At 45.3% G+C, this 23,067-nt stretch overlaps 1 protein-coding gene across 1 annotated transcript in view; it reads right to left on the bottom strand.

Moving 5' to 3' along the window:
* Positions 1-18,571, bottom strand: part of LOC142583493 (ATP-binding cassette subfamily G member 4-like) — a 44,972-nt gene extending 26,401 nt beyond the window's left edge. Inside the window, exons 1-5 of the mRNA XM_075693980.1 lie at positions 18,550-18,571; positions 14,589-14,771; positions 13,609-13,768; positions 4,874-5,063; positions 2,480-2,625 (exon numbers count right to left, since the gene is read on the bottom strand). Of these exons, the coding sequence (XP_075550095.1) occupies positions 2,480-2,625; positions 4,874-5,063; positions 13,609-13,768; positions 14,589-14,771; positions 18,550-18,571 (701 nt within the window). The remainder of the gene's footprint in view (positions 1-2,479; positions 2,626-4,873; positions 5,064-13,608; positions 13,769-14,588; positions 14,772-18,549) is intronic.
* Positions 18,572-23,067: the final 4,496 nt, after the last annotated feature.

Here is a 23,067-nt window from a genome sequence, read left to right as displayed (position 1 = left end):
TCATGTAAATAAATACTAAATAATATTGAAGATTACCTACTTTATGGCGCCATACACGTGCCGACGGGCAAGCGGTTATGTGCAGTGCTCAGCGATTCAAGCGCGATGCACGGATCGCATGTTCTCAAAAAGGCGACGACAAAAACTATTTTAGGCTTGTAGCGCCGCTCAGAAAGAGCAACAAAAAAGGAACGAGGTAGGGGTAATCAAAGGGAACAGAAAACAGAGGGAACGAAGGAACAGAGGGAATCAAAGGGAACGTTTTCCGTATCTTTGATTACCCCTACCTCGTTCCTTTTTTGATCTTTCTGAGCTGCGCTACAAGCCTAAAACAGTCATGACATACGCACTCGCCCAAACTGCGACGCTTTTGCCAAAAACTATTTTTGCGTTTTTTTTAACTCCTGGGCCACAACAACATCAGAAACCTCTCTGAAAAGCCGCCAGTGGAGTTTTTAGAGGTCTCGGAGGTCGTACTGTGACTGACGTGGGTGTAATGAAGGGACACGTACAATGTCCCCTAGAAGTGCCCTCGTTCCAGGTTTAATAAACTTTACCGCATAAGACAAGTGTACAGCGGCAAGACTAACTTAAGCAATCTGACCACTACGCTACTTGTATTTTTATAACTTTCCCTCACGCGCACTCTTCGACGTACGTCTCGACCTGAAACGAACTGAGCTAAGCACACACTGCCTACACACAAATAGGGTCTGGTTTCGTCTAGCTAGCTACTGCATAAGGAAAATGGAGGCCTAACTACACGTACGCTTGCTAGCGCGTGAAAGCTCGCACCAGCGCACCTTGTGTTTGCCACACCTCGCGAGTAATGGCGGTTTGAACCAACAACACGTGCCCAACTCGACTTAGATTACATTTTCGCCTTGTTAGACATCGTTTCGTATTTTTGTGAGGCCGCCAGAGCACCGATACCTGTCTGGAGAAGATAGAATAGCGTTTGTCGGTTTACATATATTAAGCGCAAGCACCTTCGCGGGACGTTTTGGAGTGCGTCCCTTCAAGACCTTCAGTTTAACGCACGGCAGCGTAAAGGAAGAATACTTTATTGAGGGTGATGTTAAAAACTAATTTCGCTCAAGGAGAAACTGCAGCAGCCGTGGAACCTTCCACTTCCAGATCCAGTGGCCGAGCATGATGCAACTCGTACGCGATGACAAGCTCCGCAAGAGCCGGCACGGAAACTTTGACGTCGTAATTTGCGCAGCTTGTTGCTCTGGCCCCTCCGACGATTTGGGGTCACAATCACGTCATGTGGTCACAGTCCCAAAAACATATCTCTCTTATTTTCTCGGGCATCATCATATAGACATGAGCGGAAGCACTATATGACTGCATATGTGGTAAGCATTTCTTAGTCCACAGCATGGGTGAAATCGCGCTTGAGGAACTGTTCCTAACAGCGTCCTTCGCCCGCAACCGGTGTCCACTGCTGCTCTTGTCGGCGCTAGAAGAATGCTACTTTAGGTACCTGTGACTTAGCGTTCAGAGCAAAGAAATAAGTGTGCTTGTTGATTTTCTCTGAAGCACAAATACCACCGCAATTTGGTGCGGACTGCACTTATTCGCCATCGGAGATGAGCTTCCCCTCCCCTAACCATGCCGCTCGCATTTTCGTAGTAGAAGCTTCAACATACTTTAGCAACTTGCAAACACGCAATAACCAGAGACCTATATCTCCTCATTGAACAAACTTACGGCTACACATGACAGGTTTTTCACTCTGGAAGCTTTATTTGTTGTGTGCCTTCTGCCACCAGTGTACCAGACCACACGCGCAGCGGAGAACCATTGTACTGAGTGCAGCACCACTTTTGTGTCATGATGCGGAGAAGTGGTGGACTACGCTCCAGACGGGTTGGTCATGTATGTGTTTGTCAACGCTGGTTTCTCTATGGGTCGGTCGGCCACCGTAATCGTGTCGTTGTTATGCGGACGCGTCTCGTTAGGCCTACGTGCGCCGAAATGGCAGAACGATCTCACAAAGTGGACGCGCTATGCGCTCATAACGAACGTTTCAGGTGAGTTTAGAGAAAGCGAAAGCTCATTTCAATAGTTCCTTGCGATCAACGAGAGTGAGAACGTAGCTATCACGAGGATGGACTCTGAAGCGGGAGCCATGGGTGTCGCCATGTTGGAGAACACTATTGTTTAGCGTGATTACATATTAGGCATCTGTTTTCGCGCCGCGCTTCCACACGTGCGATCTGTCCCGCACCACCTGAGCATGCGTGAGGCGCGTGGGCGCGTACGCATAGTTTGACCTTCGTGAAGCGGCTGTGCTTCATGTCGTTTTTTTTTTGCGGAGGTGTTGGGGCAGCAGGAAATTTATGGCTGTACAACAGGAAACCATGTCTGTACAACAGGAAGGATTGGTCAAATTTTGAAACAATGCTGTCTTCAAGAGTGCACGCTGGTATTTGGCAGGGCGAAATATCATCATTTAATGTGTAGCGCTTGCCTTGTGGGATCGTCGACGAATATGAGCGGTTGAGGCCGGATGAGCTGCTCGGCGCAGGTAAGCAGGCGCCGGTGCGTCTTGCTAACCAAGGATACCGGGATGCGTCGCACGTCCATCAGTCCCCAACGTTCCATCGCGTTCACGACCTGACGAAGAGGCAGCGTGGCTCACAAGGTTGTGATATGTATGCTGACAAGTGGCCGCGACAGGTGAACATAATACACGCCACTTTGATCATGGTTGTATGCATCTTCAACTTCTGTCACAATCACAAGAAATTTTTGCCCTATAGTACAGTCAGCAAACGAATATAATCTCAGCCATATGATGATTACTCTGACTCGGAGTTACACAATCACCGACGTGCGATGCAATATAATCGAGACGAACATCGTTTAAGCCAAAAGTGATAAGCAAATGTTCCCATATTAAAGATACCCTGAAAGTTCTGCTAGGACACAATTTTTAAGAGACCTAAAATCAGTCGCCTCATATGCGCGTAAAATATATTAGGACTAAAATATGACTATCACATACGTTAGTGGGGTAAGGATATATCTCAGTTTGAGGAGAAAAAGAGTGAGATTAGTCAAGAAGAAACACGCTAACCTAGACGCAGTAAGGGTAAAAGCAGATGTATTCAGGCTGGTGCTCGCAAATAAATAGGCAGCTTTAGAACAGAAGTTGAAGCTAACATAGATGAATATAACATAACTATGTTTTCGTTATGAGGGACTAAGTTTCTAATCATCAACTATAGTAATGGTTCAATCATCAATAATGGTTCCACGAGCGTGTCCAATAGCTGCTGGGGTTTGTTCTTTTTTTGTTTTTGAGTATGAGATCATTCGAATTTATGACAGGAACCGTTTCAACTTCAACTTTATTAATTATTCCAGTATACACTAGAGACGTCCTTTTGGGTTCAACGCTGCCATAAGCAGCTTGTCTGGACCCCAAAGGCGTTGTCGTACATGACAGTGCCTTTGTAAACGCCACAGACTGCGCCAAAGTAAGCGGTAAACAAACAAATGCAGTTCACCCCGTACAAAGTGAACTTGAGCATTTTCATATGTAAGCCCCTTGACAGTATAATTGTCTTGCAATACAGAAACAGACAACATTCAAGCATATCTGATAAGATTAAGAAAAAGATCTAAGATCACCATACAATTAGAATATTTATATATATATATATATATATATATATATATATATATATATATATACAAGTGAACATAATACATCTTCAATTCCCTGCGAGAAAAATTAGTAGCGTGAATTATTAAGGATTTTTGGCGAATTGTGTTTACTAGATTGTAATTTGTATTCAGTGCGAAAGCATGGAAGCAAAGATTAGAGCTTCTGAGATATACTAGTATTTTATGGCGCTGCATGGTCGCTATGGATGTAAGCTAAATCCTTAACTGTTCCTTTGCAAAATAAAACTTCTGTAAAGCACGATATTTGTAGTATTGATCTACCCATATAACTTCGTGCTTCTGTGACAAAGCTTTTGTCCTCGATAGGGGATTGGTATTGGCATTGTGCCAATACCGAATATAAGCGTTGCTAGCTTTCGTTGCTATGCTAGTGGTTATTACGCCTACAAGCTTATTACCCTAGTCTACAAGCATATTGTGAATGCTGGTTACAAGTTTATGTCATGCGAAGAAAGCGAATAAAATTTCTTGGAGCGCAGTATTTTTGTGTTCACAAAACGACGTTAACGCTCGTACATGCTTGTCTGTTTGGTTCTTTTTTTCTTTACCATAAAAGCAAGATCTTGCATCATCAAGGCTACATGATATTATTGTTCTATGGAGAATATATGTACAGAAAATAGTAAGCTCCTTGCTTTGTTGATTTTATTACTTTTTGTCTCCGCACACGTTATAAGAATCTCCTCGTGTAGTCATCATGAGCATATTCTTCGTACACACAAATCTGTACCAAGCCTTTTTGTCTACATTGTAGAAGAAATTCCACACTGCAGAAAAACATTTAAAGTAGAGCACTTAAGAACAAGTCGTGCTTCGATTCACCGATGTGTTTCACTTTTATGAAATGTGACTCTCAATAACAGGGAAGGGGTTGTATAGATTTGGGGGCTGCCGACGTTAGTGTCAGCGCAAGTTAGCGCATCAGATAACAGCGATCCTTCCTTTCGGCTAGCTGCCTCGCTACCGATACGAACGAGAGGCCTACGCAAACGTTAAATAATTACAGTGGCAGCAGAACGTGCCAAAAAAAATTTTTTTAAGAAGACGAGGGAAGGGTATCGAACTGGGACAGTCGATTTGTGTTTAAACCATACATATTTTTCTAGCGGGACGCTTTCCCAAGGATATGCGCCACCGAACAAATGCGCAGTCCAGTTGCGCCGAGGCTCACTGCTCGGAACTTGTCCTTGCGCTCTGTGGACGTGGGGAACTTCAGCTCAGCGGCGATCCACAGCGTCTCTTTCACCGAGAAGCAGTCCAGGTGCAAGTCCGTCTGCGGCACGTGGCAGCTGCGATCGCTCAGCTCCTCCACACCCATCCGGGCGCCGTTGATGAGTACTTCGCCGCTGTAGCCCTCTCTGCTGTAAAGCAAGGTGCAGGCAGCGCCTGAGAGGGAGTTTGGGATGTGGGTAACATAATTCGCTAGGCTTTCGCGTATACACTGAGAGGTAAAGACTCGGAAAAAGAATCCTAAATCATGTGGCGGCTAGCCAACTGTCGGCAAGCCAGCCTTTGATCAGTACGCTCGGGGTAGTACATGCCATTTGTTCCGTTCACCCCTTAGTTTAATTAAAGCAATAATCACAACAGGGGGTTTATACCCCTTCTGATTTGTTTTTCTTTTCTTCATCGTTTACTTTCAGTCCTCTCGGGAAACTAAGTGAGAGGGAAACCCAAACCTGACGTTCTAAAGTTCGCCAAGGCTGCGGTCGTCATCACCGGCAACCGCCATCGCCAGCAACCAGGTGAGTTCTGAGAATGTCCTTGAGCTCGCTGCAGATTATTGCGAGTGTTACACGACCTGTTAGAGTAATATGTTTCTTTAGCAAGATAGAAAATTGGGTGACTTGATATATATTGAGCAAAAATAACTGCAGCATGACCAGGAGGCAGCACGAAAGAAAAAGAAAACAGTAGAGTGAGTTTGGTTGCACCGCCTCTCGTTTACCTTGTACTTCACCTGTTAAAGCTGCCTTTCAATATAGTATGCTACCTCATCCACTACGGATTGTTTAAAGTGAATCTGTTACGTTTTCCACTTGCAGCACTTTGTACTTCTTTGTTGATTTTCATATTTGAGGCTTCGTGCTGCGCAGTCAAACATGAAATCCATCATTTGCCGGTTGTTTTCAAGGTTGACAGAGTATAGCTCCAGATTTAAATGTACAACGCCTGAAGTAACAAGCAAGACGCAGCATGCCAAATAGAGAAATGGGCCATGATGTTGTTCGCGCTTTGTTGAAGGTGTCCGATGTCCTTCTAAATAGTAATTACCTGCAGGATCAGAGCTCTGGCGTCAAGCCAATGGGTTGGTGTCTCTATTGTAATGTGCACAGCGATGCAGTGGTGGTCACGGTAAGCATCTATGCTAGCTCAACAACGTCCCCTTTACGCTCCGGATTGCCAGTCAACATCTGTGTGACAGAAGCCCTGCGCGCTTTCGTGTGACGTCTACCGCGAAGGTGGAGAACCCATACACCTAAATACAGCCAATGTACCACAATTGGCGTGTTCACTTCTTTTCAAAACCCCGGTACCTATAAGCGTCCGCCTACTTAGGACATGTCACCTTTAAAGAGCTCATGCCTCCTGCTACCGACTGGTTGTTCTACAAGCCGATAGCATAACGCCACTGCTTCGAGATTAGAAACAGTGCAATGTGCACAGAAGTCGTTGAACCAGTCATGTATTAAACAGAGTGCTCGCTTTGAGAAGAAAACAGAGAATGCGTCAGAGAAAAAAATAAACGGAGAGGTTATGCCCTTTCTGAGGTGCCCTTGATTTTAAAAACTGTGTGCAATCCTGAACGCTGTCATAGTATCAGAAAACATCACAAAAGATAGAATAAATGATTGTCAAGGGTGCCAGCTGTACCATCCTTTAGTTACACGAAACCATGCCTGAGGATAAATTTACTTGTACCAAGGGTGTGCCTTCAACATCTCGTTAGCAGCGACCTCGCAAATAGTTTAAACCGGCTCTGCATCATTTATTAGTATTGTTTTCCACAGTAACACGCCACAAGCTGCAGGAAATGAGCGGGACCAGCAAAAACAGCGGGAACGCGTTTAGGGCACCGCAAAAGCCTCCAAAGCGCACTGCGTTTGACGTTCAGTAATGCGGAAGTTGCGCGGAAGTGCAAGTGTCATCAGCAAGGCGCCATCTGGCCCAGGGCACTTTTCTAACTCCTAGTGCACTTAAGTGCCGAAATGAGTGGTAAAGTACGGAAAAAAATGGTAGAACAAATGTCCGGAACAAGCAGGGGGGCATTCACGGGGAGGGCTCCGGCCACGTTTGGGAGCTAATTAGCATCACCGCTTCCTCGGGAGAAACGTACGCTACGGGTGCACACAGGTAAAGAGAGACACGATAGAAAATGCTAGTGCTGGGAAGTTTCCGAAAACACTTCGAGTTGTTCCCTACTTAGTCTTGGGTGAAAAAGCAAAGGCTTTGATATTTATCGCAGGCTAAATACACCTTCTTGCGTGTGTCACGGAAGTGTCGAAAACAAGGTACTCTGCAAGAACAACATGTATCATTATTGGATGGAGCGAAGATAAAATGAAAAATTCTGAAATGCTCACGCTTACTGTATAAAGATACAATAGTATATGCCTGGCGCGAGCTCTAGGAGCAAAACCGCAGGTTAGTCACACTTCAGCTCTCGGGCCGAAAGCTGTGTCTGTGTGTGTGTGTGCGGGCTTTGCTGTTTGCGGGCTGTGTGTGGGCTGTGTGCGGGCTGTGTGTGGGCTGTTTGCGGGCTGTTTGCGGGCTGTATGCGGGCTGTTTGAGCTGTGTGCGAGCTTTGCGGTCAGCCTGTGTGTTTGTATAGAATATGTGTACGTACTGGCGAGAAAACTTTACTTAACCCTTTGAGATGCTGTCTACACAATTGTGCGCAGCAGGAGAGTGCATCAATAGCAAAAGCGCTGATGAAAGTAATGGTATTTAAAATATGTTTCATGCATCTTGAAACACTTAATATTGGAACTGCGCTGCAGTTTTTAATAAGGTGCACAATGTTTTAGCGAAATGAGTGGGAAGGTGGACGGCTGGGTGTATGCTGTATGTAGCGGGTTCACATCTTTCATTCTTTTTTACAATGTCATGCACCAGGCATAATTTTCAAGTGACTGGATAAGTGCTTTTCAAGCTTTTCAAAACACGAAACAGTACATGTTCTCATAATTTGTGTTCCTGAAGTGAGTTCTCGCATGGAGTCGAAATTTTGTAAACTTGACAAAACTCGCTAAACAAGTGAAAATTCTTAATATTTTCTGCAGCTGTACACTTTTTATGATTCTGAAGACGCAAGAGATGTGATGAAAGCAGCTTTTCAATCAACGGGACAAAGTGGCGTCTGAAAGGGTTAAAACGCTGGAAATATTACTGGTGTGACACAGCAAAAGCTTTACATGAACTACTAATTTAGTAGTTAGTGTGAGTTTGGTTAGCCATCGCAGCAACATTTTGTGTGACAGCCTCCTTCATACGAGCTATATTGAACATTTTGCGGTGCTCATGTTCGGCAAATCATCATACCTTGATGGTGAAGCAGCACACTGACACGGACACAAAGACACACAATACGACACTCGCTCCGTGTCAGTGCGCTGCTTCACCAGCAAGGTATGATGATCAATCACCAACTAGCCCAACTTTCCACGTTACTGATGTTCTGCAAAATTTGCCAAAGCTTAATCTGAGGAAATATTGATAGAACGTGGAGAATTTGATGAGCTTTCAATTTTTACCACCCCGGGTGACCTTTAGCTTATTTGGTCAATATGAAGGATCGAGAACTTCAATACACTTCTGCATGAAAAAGACTGCACTCCAAACGAAGAGTGCCGTCAAGATTACCTTTTCTGGAACCTCGCGTGTAGAACATCTCCAAATAGAAATTATAATGAGGGAATTAAATGACCATCACTTATTCTTTGAAAATCCGCACCTCCGTTTATCCTGAACAGCATTCTTTTCGTTCCTTAGTTAAACAATATTCCTAAGGACTAATTCGGACGATTAAACACAACTGGTGATGAAATTGTCTTCTCCAGTCATTAAAACTGCCTTTTGGCGTTATCGTTATCTTGGTATACCTGACAGCACATTACGCAGCAAATAAATGGAACGTTGGAAGCAGCATACGCACTAAGCGATCGAGCATGGATCACCATGCAAATAACAAGCGCAATACCCCACCACATTTAAAGCGAAAGCTTTACTTGCCGCGAACTTGAGATTTCGCCGGGGTGGTGCTCCGAGGAGGCACATGACGTCACAACGCGCGCCTCGCCGTGGATATTTGTCTCTCGCTCCCTAGTCAGTACTGCACATGCGATACTAGTAGCACCGAGCCACAGGTGTTCCGCCGCTGCGCAGCGCCGCGCCTTTCCGCCTCCGCCGTTTCCTGTGACGTCACACCACGTTCCTCGTCGTTGCTCTCACCTCCACTCGCTTCGCCAGCTGCGTCACATGCCTGATAACATGTCGGAGGATTGAAAAGGAGAGCTCGCATGCGACGCAACCGCAGTTGAGGCAGCAGTACGGACGGCGACAATTCTGATAAGCAGGAGGAGGCCAGGCATCGACATCGGAACCCGCTGAAGAGGAAACGAATCGCCCAGAAAACAGACGAACAGCGCGCCGAACGACTGGCTAAACGCCGCAACATAGCTAGACAACCACACTAACCTGGACTTGCAATCAAGATTAACCAAGGCTAACCATGCTATGCCTTAGCTTTCACTACGTATATCCTGGCATAGCTGAGCTAAGCCACTGCCAATTTTTCTACATTGCAGGCAATAGACTTGTTTCGTAACTGCGACCGAAAGTCCTTTCCGACGGTGGTATATATAAATTGTTATACTGACTGTTTTTTTTTTACTTGTCCTATTGATGTTGCCAACATTTACACGCAGCTTTGGTAGCAGTATACAGTTGTCACCGTTGACAGCTACGAATGAGCTTTTCTGTCCCGCAATAAGAAAAATATCTCGTGGCCCAAAGGCAGTGAAAAGAAACAAAGGAACTGATTTTAGCACTCACTGACATAATGGCATCGCACATATTGAAATAGCACTGTGTGACGCGGTATGAGCTAACTGTGGTAGTCTTCATGCATTGCGAACCTAGCTGAGCAAAGGTACGTATTACTGGATTCCACAGTAACACTCGCGGCCACCGTGTCTTTAGGACACGGTGGCCGCGAGTGTTGTTATCGCCAATTTTAGATCAATAAAGCAAAGTGTAATTAACTGGGGCTCCTCCAGTTGCTGTTGCCCTTCTTCAGCCTCTAAAATTAAACACGTACGAATGTTTTAAAAACCCTGTGATTGAATGCGCTTTTTACATATCCGATTCTGTTTCTGTTTCATTGATACTTACTACTCCTATATTACTCAAGCGGAGAAGTTGTACACCTTGCTCTATAGCCTCCTATATAAAATCCGTACCTCCTGGATGACCGCAAAACGGCCGTTGTTTATGGAAGCGCTGCTTACGTAAGGTTATACTAAGCATATTGATGGTAGCGATAGCCCTCACCAGGCGCTAGGCGACCATGGTACGGTGTTGCCACCGAGCAGAGGCAGCAGACAGCAAAGGTTGTTTGCACCCTTCCCGTAATAAAAGTTTAGAGCTGCGCTTGCGGGCGGTTCAAATCTAGTATGTCCTCATAGGTTCAAATGGCGCGCCGGAGACCCCAACGTAAGTGGCAGCAGAAGTTCCCCAGCAGAAGTTCCAACAGCGGCCGCGTTTTATTACTTCGCTAATAATTCGACAAGTAGAAGTGTGCTACTGTCCTTTTATTCATGCACATGGATTTTTTTTTTTTAGCGGCGAGCAACAAAATGTATAAAGTGCGCTCGAAACAACCCTACGTAACTGGCGCCGCAGCCATAGTCAAACGATGGCCGCTTCTCATTGCTTCGCCAATGATCCGGTCGGCACATAAGTTATATAGGAGGCTATGACCACGCCAAAATGGGCTGTTCCTTGTGTATATTGCCTCGAACACCAGTCAGTGATACCAGGCTCAACATCAATGAACAAACGAGGACGACACGTATGAGATGTTCACAGGATGACGGCGGAATAACAGCGTCGTCCTGTTAGTTTATCCTAGTCGTCGGTCTATAATGGCTACAGTTACCGTCAATTCGATCAGTGCATCTGCTTGCTTGAGACAATCATAGTCCGACAGCCTTCGTTCACTTATACTTATGATATAATGCCTAGTTACCGACTTGTGGGTGCGTTATCCGCCCCCCGCTAAGGAAAGTAGTGATTTGTGCTGGATATATATAGGTGCCGGTTCACCACAGCCATAGAACATATATCCAATAATAGGTATTCGTACCACGTTGTTTAAACGGACATTACGACGGTGAATATATTGCCCTTTGCAGAACAAAGCATTTAAGCAAAAAAAGAGGGGGGTCGAGGCCTTGTGGAAGACAAAATTCGCAAATTAGGTGCAATTCGATACATATCTTCGATATGAAATTTTCTCCTCGACACACATTACAGGTATTTCTGCAGAGGAAAAAAGAAATCAACAAAAATAATAAACAGCAAGATGAACAAAGTCAAGCTACTCCAAGGAAGTGCGAAGTTATCGTGGGAAGACAGCGAAGAAAGATGAAGTTTAAAGTGAGAAATTCCTCTGCTTATCTGACAAAAGAATAATGATAAGGTGGTAACGTTACTCGTCAAGTTTCCGAAAGGATCAAGGAGACTTTTCCCTTATCGGCAGCACGCAACCTTACAGCTCATGTGCACTTTTCTTTCGTTAGTGAAAGAAAAGTTAGTGAAGGGTACCCACAGCGATGAATCGCTCCGTCAGGAACCACGCGATGGACGAAGAAGAGATTAAAAACAGAAAAATACAAGACGCAGAATGAGCGAACGTGGAATGTGGAGCGAAAGACGATATTCAATAATGCACCAAACAACACGCAACGAGAACCGAAAACGGAGCTCTGCGAAATCCATCACCCTCGCTGGGGACGACAGTGATTAATGCTTGTGACATGTACTCGAAGAAGATTAGCGGTCGACGGAGTGGCTCCACGCAAGAATGATCGCTAAGGCAAAAAAGACATAAAAAGTGGTGTTGTGGCTGCTGACATACTGCTTTCGTGGACTTCTCTGTAGCGCGCCCAGCGCGCCACTTCCAGATAATGAACTCCAAACCAGCGTTTCGTGAAAGCGAGCACTTCGGCTGTAGCGTCACTCTCGCTAGTTCGATTGCCTGGACTTGCAATGACGGGAACACTAATTGATATCCGCACATGCCAAGAGCACGCCAGGCAAGTCATTTTTGTATCTTCTCCCATGATAAAATATTACCGACGGTGCCTGGTTAATATTGTGTTGCTCAAATGAATAATGTAACCACATTTACGGCTACTTCACGGTCCACCAGAAAGCCGATAATGAACTCAAATTTATTGGTTGTAACGCGTGAGGCAATACATAAAATATTGGATAGTCACACGTAAGGAGAAAGAATTACGTGTTGGTGCCAGATGTGCATTCAGTTTAAATTATCGGTGTGCATTCGGCAGTAATAAATTGTTTGAAACTAACTTACCACTTTCTTTTTTTTACAGAGTCACTGCTGAGGTGTGAATGTTAAATGTATGGAGAGCTGGATAAGTCCACATTTTAATCATTTTGAACGATATATGGCTTTTTAATGTTTCTGTTTTGTTTTCATGGCGCAACAGTAAACGATGTAGAAGATCGGTGCGATCAACATGTGTCCCTCCATAAGCTTTCCATAAAAAAAAATTGGAGGATGCTTAAGCTTCACCTTTACGAGTGGAATGCTATAGCATTCAAAGGTCCTTGAGTGCTTCTTACTTGTCCTGGTAAATGCAGCTTAAGTAACCGTAATGTTCACCGGGAAACGATGGCGGCGAACACTATGCACAAAAACAAGCTTTTCGTTTTTTTTTTTCTTTAATGGTGTTCAAGGAACCGAGGAGGCCGCGCCAATCCTACTACGACCGACCTCAAACGGCAGCTGGAAAACGCTATCGCGTTAAAAGGGTTTTGCGTTTGAGTTTCCGCGTAACAAAGTTGCGTTTTCTCACATATTTTACAAGACGATGCTATCATGTCTGTAGGTTGTGTGCAATTCGTACTTTACGATTTTTCTACGTATTTCTCTACCTTGAGAAATTCAATTAGTTCAGTTATTTCCTTGCGCCACATGGAGGACCTGCGTGGTTGGATATGCGTGGTTCGAGTATCTTTTTTGACACCGGACGACACGGGGCCCTTAACGCTGTCGCGTTAAAACATGTGACCCTATAAGTTGCATGTATTAAAACCTTTAGTTATGACACAACAATTTCGTTATATCCCGAAACACTAGTCCGCAAGATTTTTGTTATAGTCCTGTAAAAATAACTGACGAAAAATGCTACTTGACTGAGAACAGTTACGTGCACGGAGAGTAGTAATATAGCTGAACTGTACTCAGCCGTCGTATTACGGGCGTATTTCATTTGCATGGTGTTTTTTCTTTTTTTGTAGAAAACCACCTTGGGATGCTTTATAATAAGAGAAGTACGAATCCTACAGTTGCGATACCACGTGTCTCAGTTGTACCTTGCATCACTTATTTTTTTCTTTACGCCAAGCGGCTGTCGTCCTTAGTTCGCGCTCTTTGCAAGGCGTCAGCCCCGGCTAGTGCGAAGGATTCCAGGTTCCCGCGTTTTCCTAACATGCGGTGTAATTTCAGCGCATGGCGAGTGCCGCGGTTGAAGTATGGCGTAGCTGCGCTTTTCGATTCGTCTTTGTGTTTTAGTTGTCGCGTATAACGGCACGGCACGTTCACAGTCATTGGTGAGAAAGAAAGGAAGCCAAGTTATGCGCGTGCCACATTACCAATATCCGGACAGTATATTGAGCAGCGTGGACTTCCCGCTGTTTGGTGGTCCCAAGATGGCGACCAAGTCACCTGGCCCGGCGCAACCGCTCATGCTCCGCACAGCCGTCTTCCTCCGCGATGGCTTCGTGATCGAGTCCACTGTCTTCTCAAAAATCCCTGCGCGTGTGGGTGTGAGAATTGAACCAGATTAAACACAGCCCCGGCCGCCTCTCGCGCGTGATTATAAGGAACATTATACACACTTCATCAACACAAGGATCTCAATGAACTTGACTGTTTGGCACGCCATTGTATGAAATCCGTACAAAAGATTCTTTACGGAATGTGCATCAAATTCGTGGAGAAAGTAAAGTTTTAGCTTGCTTCTAATTGACGAATGGCAAAAGCACGCACGTAAATGTTAGACATGTTTCCTGAATTTATAAACCAAGGAATGTTTCTGCCTTACACATTTACGGCCAGCTAACTTCACCGGGCACCACTAGAAAGAAGAAATTAGCGCATGACAGAACAAATCGCTACACTAACAATATATACATGTCTGGACTAGCTACTGAAGGATAGCTATAAATGGTTGTTGCCCGAGAATACCCTGCACAACTAGAAACGAAAAGTACAACGACTGCGCAAGACTCATTACACGCACTCTTGGGGTTCTTTTCACGCAGTGTTTTGTTTTACATGCGGCACACCACTATTAGGTTGAAATATTCCATTATGAACGGCCGTATTGAAAATACTAATAAAGTATTATCTATAGTAAGAAGTCTGGCTGTGAAATTGTTCTCAAGGGTTTGCAGTAGAAATGTAAATTTCCTTGCTGTTTTTTAGTGCTAGCTGCAGCAGAACATAGCGCTTAGCGCAGAAAAGGCACAAAAAATGTGACCTGCTCCTTTCAATACCAGCACGTATCGCGGAGAGAAAAGGAGCGCGTCCTACAACTCCTGCGGGGCCGTGAGGGGAGAAGGCAAGGTACCCCTAACAATGGGCACGGTGCAGGATATGTCGTTCCAGCGTATGGTGGTGCGCAGTTCTTCGGCCAGCCCGTTTCCAGGAGGCGCCGTCTTGACGGTCGTCTCGTGCGCGCCCTGTGCAACCGGGAACTGCACCTTGCGCAGCAGCTCCGAGTCCGAGAATGTGGTAGCCGTGCCTTTGTCAGCTGTGCGGAGAGAGCGAACGGGCACTGTCTCGTTTGACGCTTCCACCAAAGTGCAAATACAAGTTCATTGATTAGTAATGTCGCTTCCAATTTTTCTACTCATTTCGAGCAATGAATTTTTTCCTATGAGGCAGTAGCAAGCCTGTTCTACTGGCACGAGGCGATGTCCGCGTGCAACTTTGACAAGCACTTGATCTTTACCTTGCAACTTTGAGAGGTGCTGGGAGCATGATCGAATAAGGCTGAACGATAAACTTCGCTTTGCAGGCATCGCGCCCACATGATAAGAGAGCTGGGCGCTGGACTCTTTTAATGCTCTACACAGTTGTGCAAGCATTATCATTTGAGTTCTATACATTTTCCTTCTATTTATCCATACCATGTTTCCTTAGCTTGGAACTGCTGTGGCGTAGCTGTAGTTCCTGTGCAGTGCTCTTAAAGACAGCGCTCACTCTCGCCCTTTAGAGGCAGTATCAGTTAGGAAGCTTCGCTACTGAAATACTGACTAAAGGGGCTCTACTGATTGTAACGTTACTGTCTACTACAAATAAAACTACTACCTCCAGGGGCTTCTTTTACCTGATGTTCCACTACTTTGCTGTCTATTACAATCAAATAGCCGTGTGGTAGATAGGTATTTGCCGTGGATGGCACCACGTCAGATGAGAAAGCCGGTCAAGCAAACTCATACAGGGCATTGCTGCTGTTATGGAATCCAAAGATAACGTCGCGCACGAGCAATGCCACCGTAGCTCTTCATCTTCAAGTTCCCAACAGGTATTCTATCCAATCTACACCATCCACTATGTCCCTGCTCTGTTGTAACGTATAGAACAAGAACCTCGAAAAAGTAAACACAGGGCCATTTAAGGTCAATGCTTGCGAGAAAGCAGCGTCAAATTACTTAGCCTCTCTGTCGACCAGAATTCACATTTTACAGAAATTTAACCTCACGCCAAATCTCAATATATCAACACAGATACGCTGCATAAGGTGAATTACAATTTTCACCATATTTGTGTCTACGCTTTCACCAGCGCGGCTTCCAGGCCGAAAAAGAGAATCTGCGAGAGACAGACGCGACAAATAACTCCTGAGTTGTGCATTTCCACTGCACTGGTGATTATGGCTCAACATTAAATTAGGAAACTAGCCAAATATAGATAAATTGTCCACATCTGTGTCGACTGAGTAGCAACACGCTTCTAAATAAACAAATGCCACCGATAAGCACATCTTACATTTGAAGGGGAAAATCACGGGGAATGTTAATTCTGTAAAAACACAGTATTTGAATTATCTTACTCATGTCCAACTACGTTTGAGTTCACACTGCGGTGAGGAAGTTATAACTAAATGTTTAAATTCTTTTACATTCTATTTTCTACTGGTTACATGTATATTCCTTATAATAAAAGGTGCAAGGAAAGAAACTGACTGCGACGGAAAACGTATAGGCAATTGTGATTGGTGTAATTTTTATACAGCTCAGTGCTCTTTATGTTTTAAGAGAAGGTCGTATTGAAGTACAATGAGGCGCGCTTAATTTCAGAAATTCCTAGTTCTTCATTTTTCACAAAAACAAATATAAAAACGACGTCAAGGTGCTCGCTCGTCCAAAGAAAATGTGTCTTAGCTTTAGGAAATAGCCTTCAACGTCTGAAAACCTATAATAGCAGTGAATAATTTTGTACGCTCGCCCACTTTTCTTTTATTGCGTCACAGTTGAAGTGAAGGCACCCCACATCAGTGTATTCAAGAAGTGTTTCTATAAGTTTACACACGTGTAGCGTGAAGGTTGAAAACTTAGAAAATTTTTAGAATGTCACGTTCGATTACCATGACTAGAGGATGCTGGTGTGATGTTGGCCGCGCCTCCTTTTTCTGAAAAGTTAGAAAAAAAAATGAAAACACGAAGTTTTGTCGAACAATGAAAGTGAAAAGGGAGTGCGTTTACCCGACAAGAACGTAAAAAGAAAGAAAACACTCACACACACACACACACACACACACACACACACACACACACACACACACACACACACACACACACACACACACACACACACACACACACACACACACACACACACACACACACACACACACACACACACACACACACACTTATTTATTTATTTATTTATTTATTTATACCCCAAATGCCCCTGGTGCGGGGTTTTATATGAGGGTTGGGTATTACATTTGTGCCAGGTCTTCGATGAATGACCTGAAGGTTATATATATATATATATATATATATATATATATATATATATATATATATATATATATATATATATATATATATCTGTGTGTGCGTGTGTGTGTGTGTGTGTGTGTGTGTGTGTGTGTGTGTGTGTGTGTGTGTGTGTGTGTGTGTGTGTGTGTGTGTGTGTGTGTGTGTGTGTGTGTGTGTAGCTTATACAACAAGTACGAGTCATGAAAGACAACTTTACCGCCTTGGAGTTCTGTCATAGGACATGACATGCATGGATCAGACTTTCGCACATCCTAACAGCACAAAATGAAGTAACGAAGAGCTTTAAATTTACAGTTTCCAATAAGTATGATAAATGAGCATAATTTCGAACAAAGAGTAACTTTCTGCAAGCTAAGGCTTGAAGGTGCACTGACTTTGTAGGTCATCTTTCGTTGGAGATGTTGGCGTCCCTTTCTCTGCTGTGTAAATGGACAAAAAATAACACAAATATAATTAGACTTTTATTGCACAGATGCTAATGAAGTCTATATCAACATGCTTTCAACCCTATGAGGAACTGGTAAATTCTGTGATTCACTGATGAGAAAGCAAGAACAAAGCGTTCACAAAAGTATCGAGAATAGTTTGCACCAAGATAAGAATGTACCAAATCGCGCTGATAGAAAAGTTCAAAAACTATCGCACTGACTTACCCAGAGACGATACAACTCACAGTAATAGAACGGCACGTATGGCAAAGTAACTGTATAGTAACAACACGGTACGTATTGTGAGACTTTTGTTGTTTTTGTGTAAGTCCTGGCGGCACAACAAATTTTTGAAATGTTCCACCAAATAAGTCAAGGTCAAGCCATATATGACATGACAGTGTCTATAACTACGACAGTATGGTATCGCGCACGCTCGCATGGAAAAATGAGGAATAAAGGCGAACTGATTTGTGAAGGCACACGAAAAACACGCCTTCATCGCACCACGTTGCAATTTCGATAAAGATGTGCACGGTGCATGCCGCTATATAGCGTGAGTGGTGTCGCATAGTAAGCACACGCTATATTAAAAAAAAATTGAAAGCATGTGTCCCAAACCCACGAAGCGTTTCTACTGACAAGATTGTTTATGCTCACTTACGTGATACATTGTCGACAGACAGGTGTCCCAAACCCACGAAGCGTTTCTACTGACAAGATTGTTTATGCTCACTTACGTGATACATTGTCGACAGACAGGTGCGTGCTGGCTCATGAATGCTCGCACCAAAGAGCGACAAAATTGAACTACTACTGAGCGGAACACCACGTGAACGCTTCCACCTGGCAGAGTTTAACGCTGGTCGTACGATGCCTGGTTGCTGACCGTCATTAAATGAGTAGGCGTTGTTGTAGTATGTGTAAAGAAAAAGAAAACCCGAGAAAAACCTACAACGAGAGTATACAGCTTACGAAGCACTTTAGCTGACCGCTACATTGCTAGCATTCCCAAATGGCCACTGTGCAGTGAACCCCGAGGGACGTCGGTCTACAGAAGCTAAGCAAAGGTATAAGAAAGGCCTACCTGACGTGTTGACGCTTGCCATCTTGGCGCTTTTGCTGGGCGTGGTGCCAGTTCGGCACGCGCACCGCGCGCACTGCCATATTCATCTGTGTTTTCTTTTTCCTTTTTCTTTACCATTGGTTGGAATGCCCACTGTGCGCTATATAGTTCAGAAGAACGGCTACCAAGAGGTCGGATTTCTTCTGTTCTACTGGTAACGATACAAATCGTAGAGGTGTCCTTCAGCGCAGTGCAATATTTCCAAGGACGCCCTCTATACGTTGTAAGGTTTATCTCGTGAGGGATCTCATTTTCGGTTTAGAGGCACGTTTTATTTTGCTCCTGGTCCGAAGTATATATATTAGGCCAGTTTAGCAGATACTCTCCTACGCTCCGCTCTGCTCCGCTGACACTGTTTGCCTGCTTAACATGATTACTTTTCGGGTTGGATACGGTCATCCCGTTAGTATCGACCATAATGGTGAAATTGCGAAGACGTGCGTTGTAAGCGTTACTCATAACGCCTTTTTAACCCTCGCGTCTCCCAGAACCGCCAGCCACTCCAAGTTAGCTTGGCTGTAAAGCGGCAAAGAAGCCAAATACACGTAACCTCCCGCTTCGTTTAATCGTCTTCGTAGCGAAGCGTCGGCAGCGTTCTGCGTTTCGTTGGCGTAGCAGCGTTGTGGGAATACGCACTATTGCTTTCGCAGAGCGGCTGCGTGCAAATTGTTAACGGACTAGTCTGAGCAGCCTGGACCGTAAACGCGCTGTTACAAATGTCGATCGTTTGATTTGTCATGATAAAAAGTTTAATCGGCTTCTTCAAAAGGCTTCGCCTCATTCCTCGTAAGTCCTCATGCGAGTTATTCATTTGCTCCAGGGCTCTGGTCGGATAGGCAGGGCAGTATACGTGAGCAGGCTGAACGTGAGAGCAAGAACCAAGCTGATGTTCTGCAGAATAAACGAAGCTGCTTCAACCTGCTCCAGTAGCGCGTCGCGAACCGTACATTCACTGACAGCAGAGGTCAATAATTGGGAATACGTTTGCTGTGTACATTGAGATTAGAGAGTAAATTTCATTTGGCAGCAGATGCCGAAGCTCTAATAAGCACTGATGAAGGCCTGGCTCCCGCCATTGTTTGCACCTGATCGGTGAATGTATGTACATTGCTTGTGCCTGCGCGCATAATCCGGTCTTCAAAAAGGAAATCCTGTAATGCGAGCACTGCGCTTAAGCGCCTCTCTTAATCGCACGCCAGAGTGTACATTTTCGCTCATATTAACATCACTATTGCGTAATGTGTTTCAAATTAGTGCGGGCATTTGTGATTCTGGTTGCCTAAAACACGTGTGTCCACCCTATGCAGTCGAAAGAAGTGATGTGTCATCAATGCATATAAAACACAGATACGGCCAGTTGACATGAAGAAAGATGCGCAAGTTGGTTTCACGTTGATGAGCTCAGAAAATTCGGCGCACGAAAAGACTACGAGTATAAAGAAGAACGAGGGCATAAAATCTTGTCCTTGATATTCTTCATATTTGTAATCACTTCGTTCACTTAATTGTTCTTCTAAAAAATTACCGACGATTACGTTACTTCCTAATGCGAAATTTGAGCGCAGCAAATAAGCTGTTTCACCTTTTCGATAGATTGAGGCAAAGAAATCGAGCAACACATGTATGCGCTATCACAGTCAGTCAGTCAAGAACTTCAGTGAGGTCCTGAGGAGTTTCAAGCCGTTAGAGATCCCATGCGGGGAGCTCCTCGGGCCGAAACCGTAGGCGACGCCCAAGTCGGGACGGGAACGTGGTGACGCTCCGCCAGTTCTTGGGCCCTCTGGACGGCCTTGAGCTGGAGTTTGAGGTCCGGGCTTTTGAGGGCTGCTTCCCATTCGGGCTCACTAGAGAGAGGGCCCTTTGGTAACGCGGTACATTGCCATAGCATGTGCGAGAGTGAGCAATAGAGTTCTTGGCAGTCTGGGCAATTTGCCGGGATGTCTGAGTTATAGTGACTCAGTAGGCCTCGTGAAGGATACGAGTCCGTTTGTAGCATTCGAAACGCGGCCGCCTGCGCGCGCTATCAAAGAATTTTTTTTTATATTTCCCGTACTCCTGGATCATCTCGACGGCGGCGACGCTAAGCTTCTGCTTCGGCGGCACGCACCTCTGGATTCTGACGGCGACGGCGCTGGGCCTCTGCTCTGGCAGCTCGTTTAGCAGCAGCAGCAGCAGCAGCAGACGGAGGACTTCCATCGGTCGTCTCGCTCATGGCTCAGAAAGAACTGGCAGATAATTTCGCAGTGGCGAACGGCAGCGGCAATTTCGGCTCGGGCGGTGCACATATACAGATCCGCCGCCACCGATCTGGCTCTCTGATTGCCACCGCACAGGGCGAACGGCAGCGGCAATTTCGGCTCGGGCGGTGCACATATACAGATCCGCCGCCACCGATCTGGCTCTCTGATTGCCACCGCACAGGGGTTGCATTGGAGGAGGAGCGAAGAAAGGAATTAAGTTCGAGCCGGTGCTTTGACAACCGGAGACTCGCAGGAAGAGGGGGGAGGGGGGCGGCGTGTACACCCAGCGGCAAACGATGGGGGCAGAAGCGCGCGCAGCAAGCGGACAACACGATAAAGGGAGGAGGGAAGAGATAGCAGCGACTGACTGATGCCGCTGACGCCGATAGTGAGTCAACCCCAGCTGCGGAGTTGGTTTCAGGGACAACGCCGCCGATGCCGACACAAACAATATGATACCCTCGCTTCCGCAGCGCTAAGAACCAGGTCTAGCCGTGGGAAGGTGGTCACGTATTCGTCGACGTGCCGGGGCCTACGTGAAATAACCGGCGCGTCGGCAACTGAAGAGCACCCTATCCGCCACACAAGAACAGGGGGGGGGGACCCTTTCCTCCTCTTTCTGCATGGCGGCGACGGTGTTCTATGCAGTCTCGTTATCTTGACTCTCTAGCGGCGTCAGCGGCATCCAGCGGTATCAGTCGGTCGCTGCTAGCGCTGGGGGGATGAAAGGGGGGCGGAGCTGGTTACGAGGCCGACGACAACGCCGACGACGACGCGAAACCCAGGAACGGACGCCAAAGAGCTGCGCTCTAAAATGAACACTACCAGTTCTTCGAGTTCATCTTCGAGTTCGAGTTCACCGTTCATCTTGTTTTCTTGCATCTCTCTCCTTATCTCATTCTGTAAATGTCGAATCGAATGTTAAAACGAAACATTACGCGAAATAGTATATAGCTGTTATATATATATATCTGTACAGCTCACCGTGTGAGCTGTTCTGATACACTCAGCAAGTGCTGACGTCGAATTTGAATTGATTGTGTTGAGGCGCCCGAACATAGCGGTGCAAGACAAAAGAAAGGCCACCACTGAGGCTTCGTAAGTGTCACTCTGAGTAGCTAATTACCTTTGGCGTGTGCTTTCGAAAATCAAAGCATTTTAAGGAGCCATTTCTTGGCTGCATAGAACCTTTACCTTATCCCAACCAGCCTTTACTCCCTCGTCGAGACTTTAACGAGAAATGGTATGAACCACGCAGCCCCGATTCCAATCAGTTTTGTTTCCTTCACAAAAATCTGTTTATATTTTTGACTTATTGCTGCCTAATATATAGTTCTAGCTTTTAAAATATTCGCAGTATTTTACTGGGCTGCGTGCTTTCCAGCGCCCGAAGCAAACCTCGAATTATGGAAGCAATATTGGCTGTGAGGTCGGTACTAATGCTTTTTCTTTATTTTCCTTTTTTTCAAACGTTCACCTCTTTACTACACAGCTTTTCACTCTCACCGTTACCTTCCATTTTCAAGTTAACGGTAGCACTAGCGCTTTTTCTCCCTTCCCCATAACAGCACAAAAAAAGTTTCTCTAGAGATTCCTTCGAAGAAATTCGGGAGTCATTTGGCAGGCAGAAAACCAACGACCTCGCTCGAAGCGGTTGATTCATTCATACCAAGGATGATTATGGCGGCTTTCCTGTAGGAAAATGTCGCCCATTAATCACGGGTTTCCGTTTGACCCTAATAATCCCCCTCCTTCCGGATGAACACTGCAGCCAAAACAAAAAATAAAGAAAAGAAAGACGAAACAGAGTGTGAGTGGGGAACGCGTAAGAAGACTTATACGTTCGAAGCCAACGAGAACGAATTTATATAAAAAAAGAGCGACAACTTCACAGCTTCCTATCGTTCTGGACGAATAAAATATTACGTCAATTTATGCCCCCTGTACGAAGCGTGACCATTCGGGTGCTTACAGCTTAAGAATGGAGCCTTGCGAGGACCGCAACGACAGTAATTCACCGTAGGGCCAACAGCTCCGCTGGGCGCTGGGGGATGGGAGGGAGGTGGACGTGGGATGAATAAGATAAAGCCGAAACGAGAGCATCAGGAAGGGCTAAATGAAAAGTGCAGGAGAAGAAACGAACAAAAGTAGTAAAGAAAATTTCCGACTGTTACGCCACATAACTAATCCTCTCTTTTGTTACCCTCCGGCGACTACAGTGCAGTAATTTTTTTCCTCT

Source organism: Dermacentor variabilis, chromosome 5, assembly GCF_050947875.1.
Source record: "Dermacentor variabilis isolate Ectoservices chromosome 5, ASM5094787v1, whole genome shotgun sequence".
In the NCBI taxonomy this organism is placed as follows: Eukaryota; Metazoa; Arthropoda; class Arachnida; order Ixodida; family Ixodidae; genus Dermacentor; species Dermacentor variabilis.
Note: the sequence above shows the minus strand (reverse complement) of the source record. Positions and strands in the feature narration are given on the sequence as shown.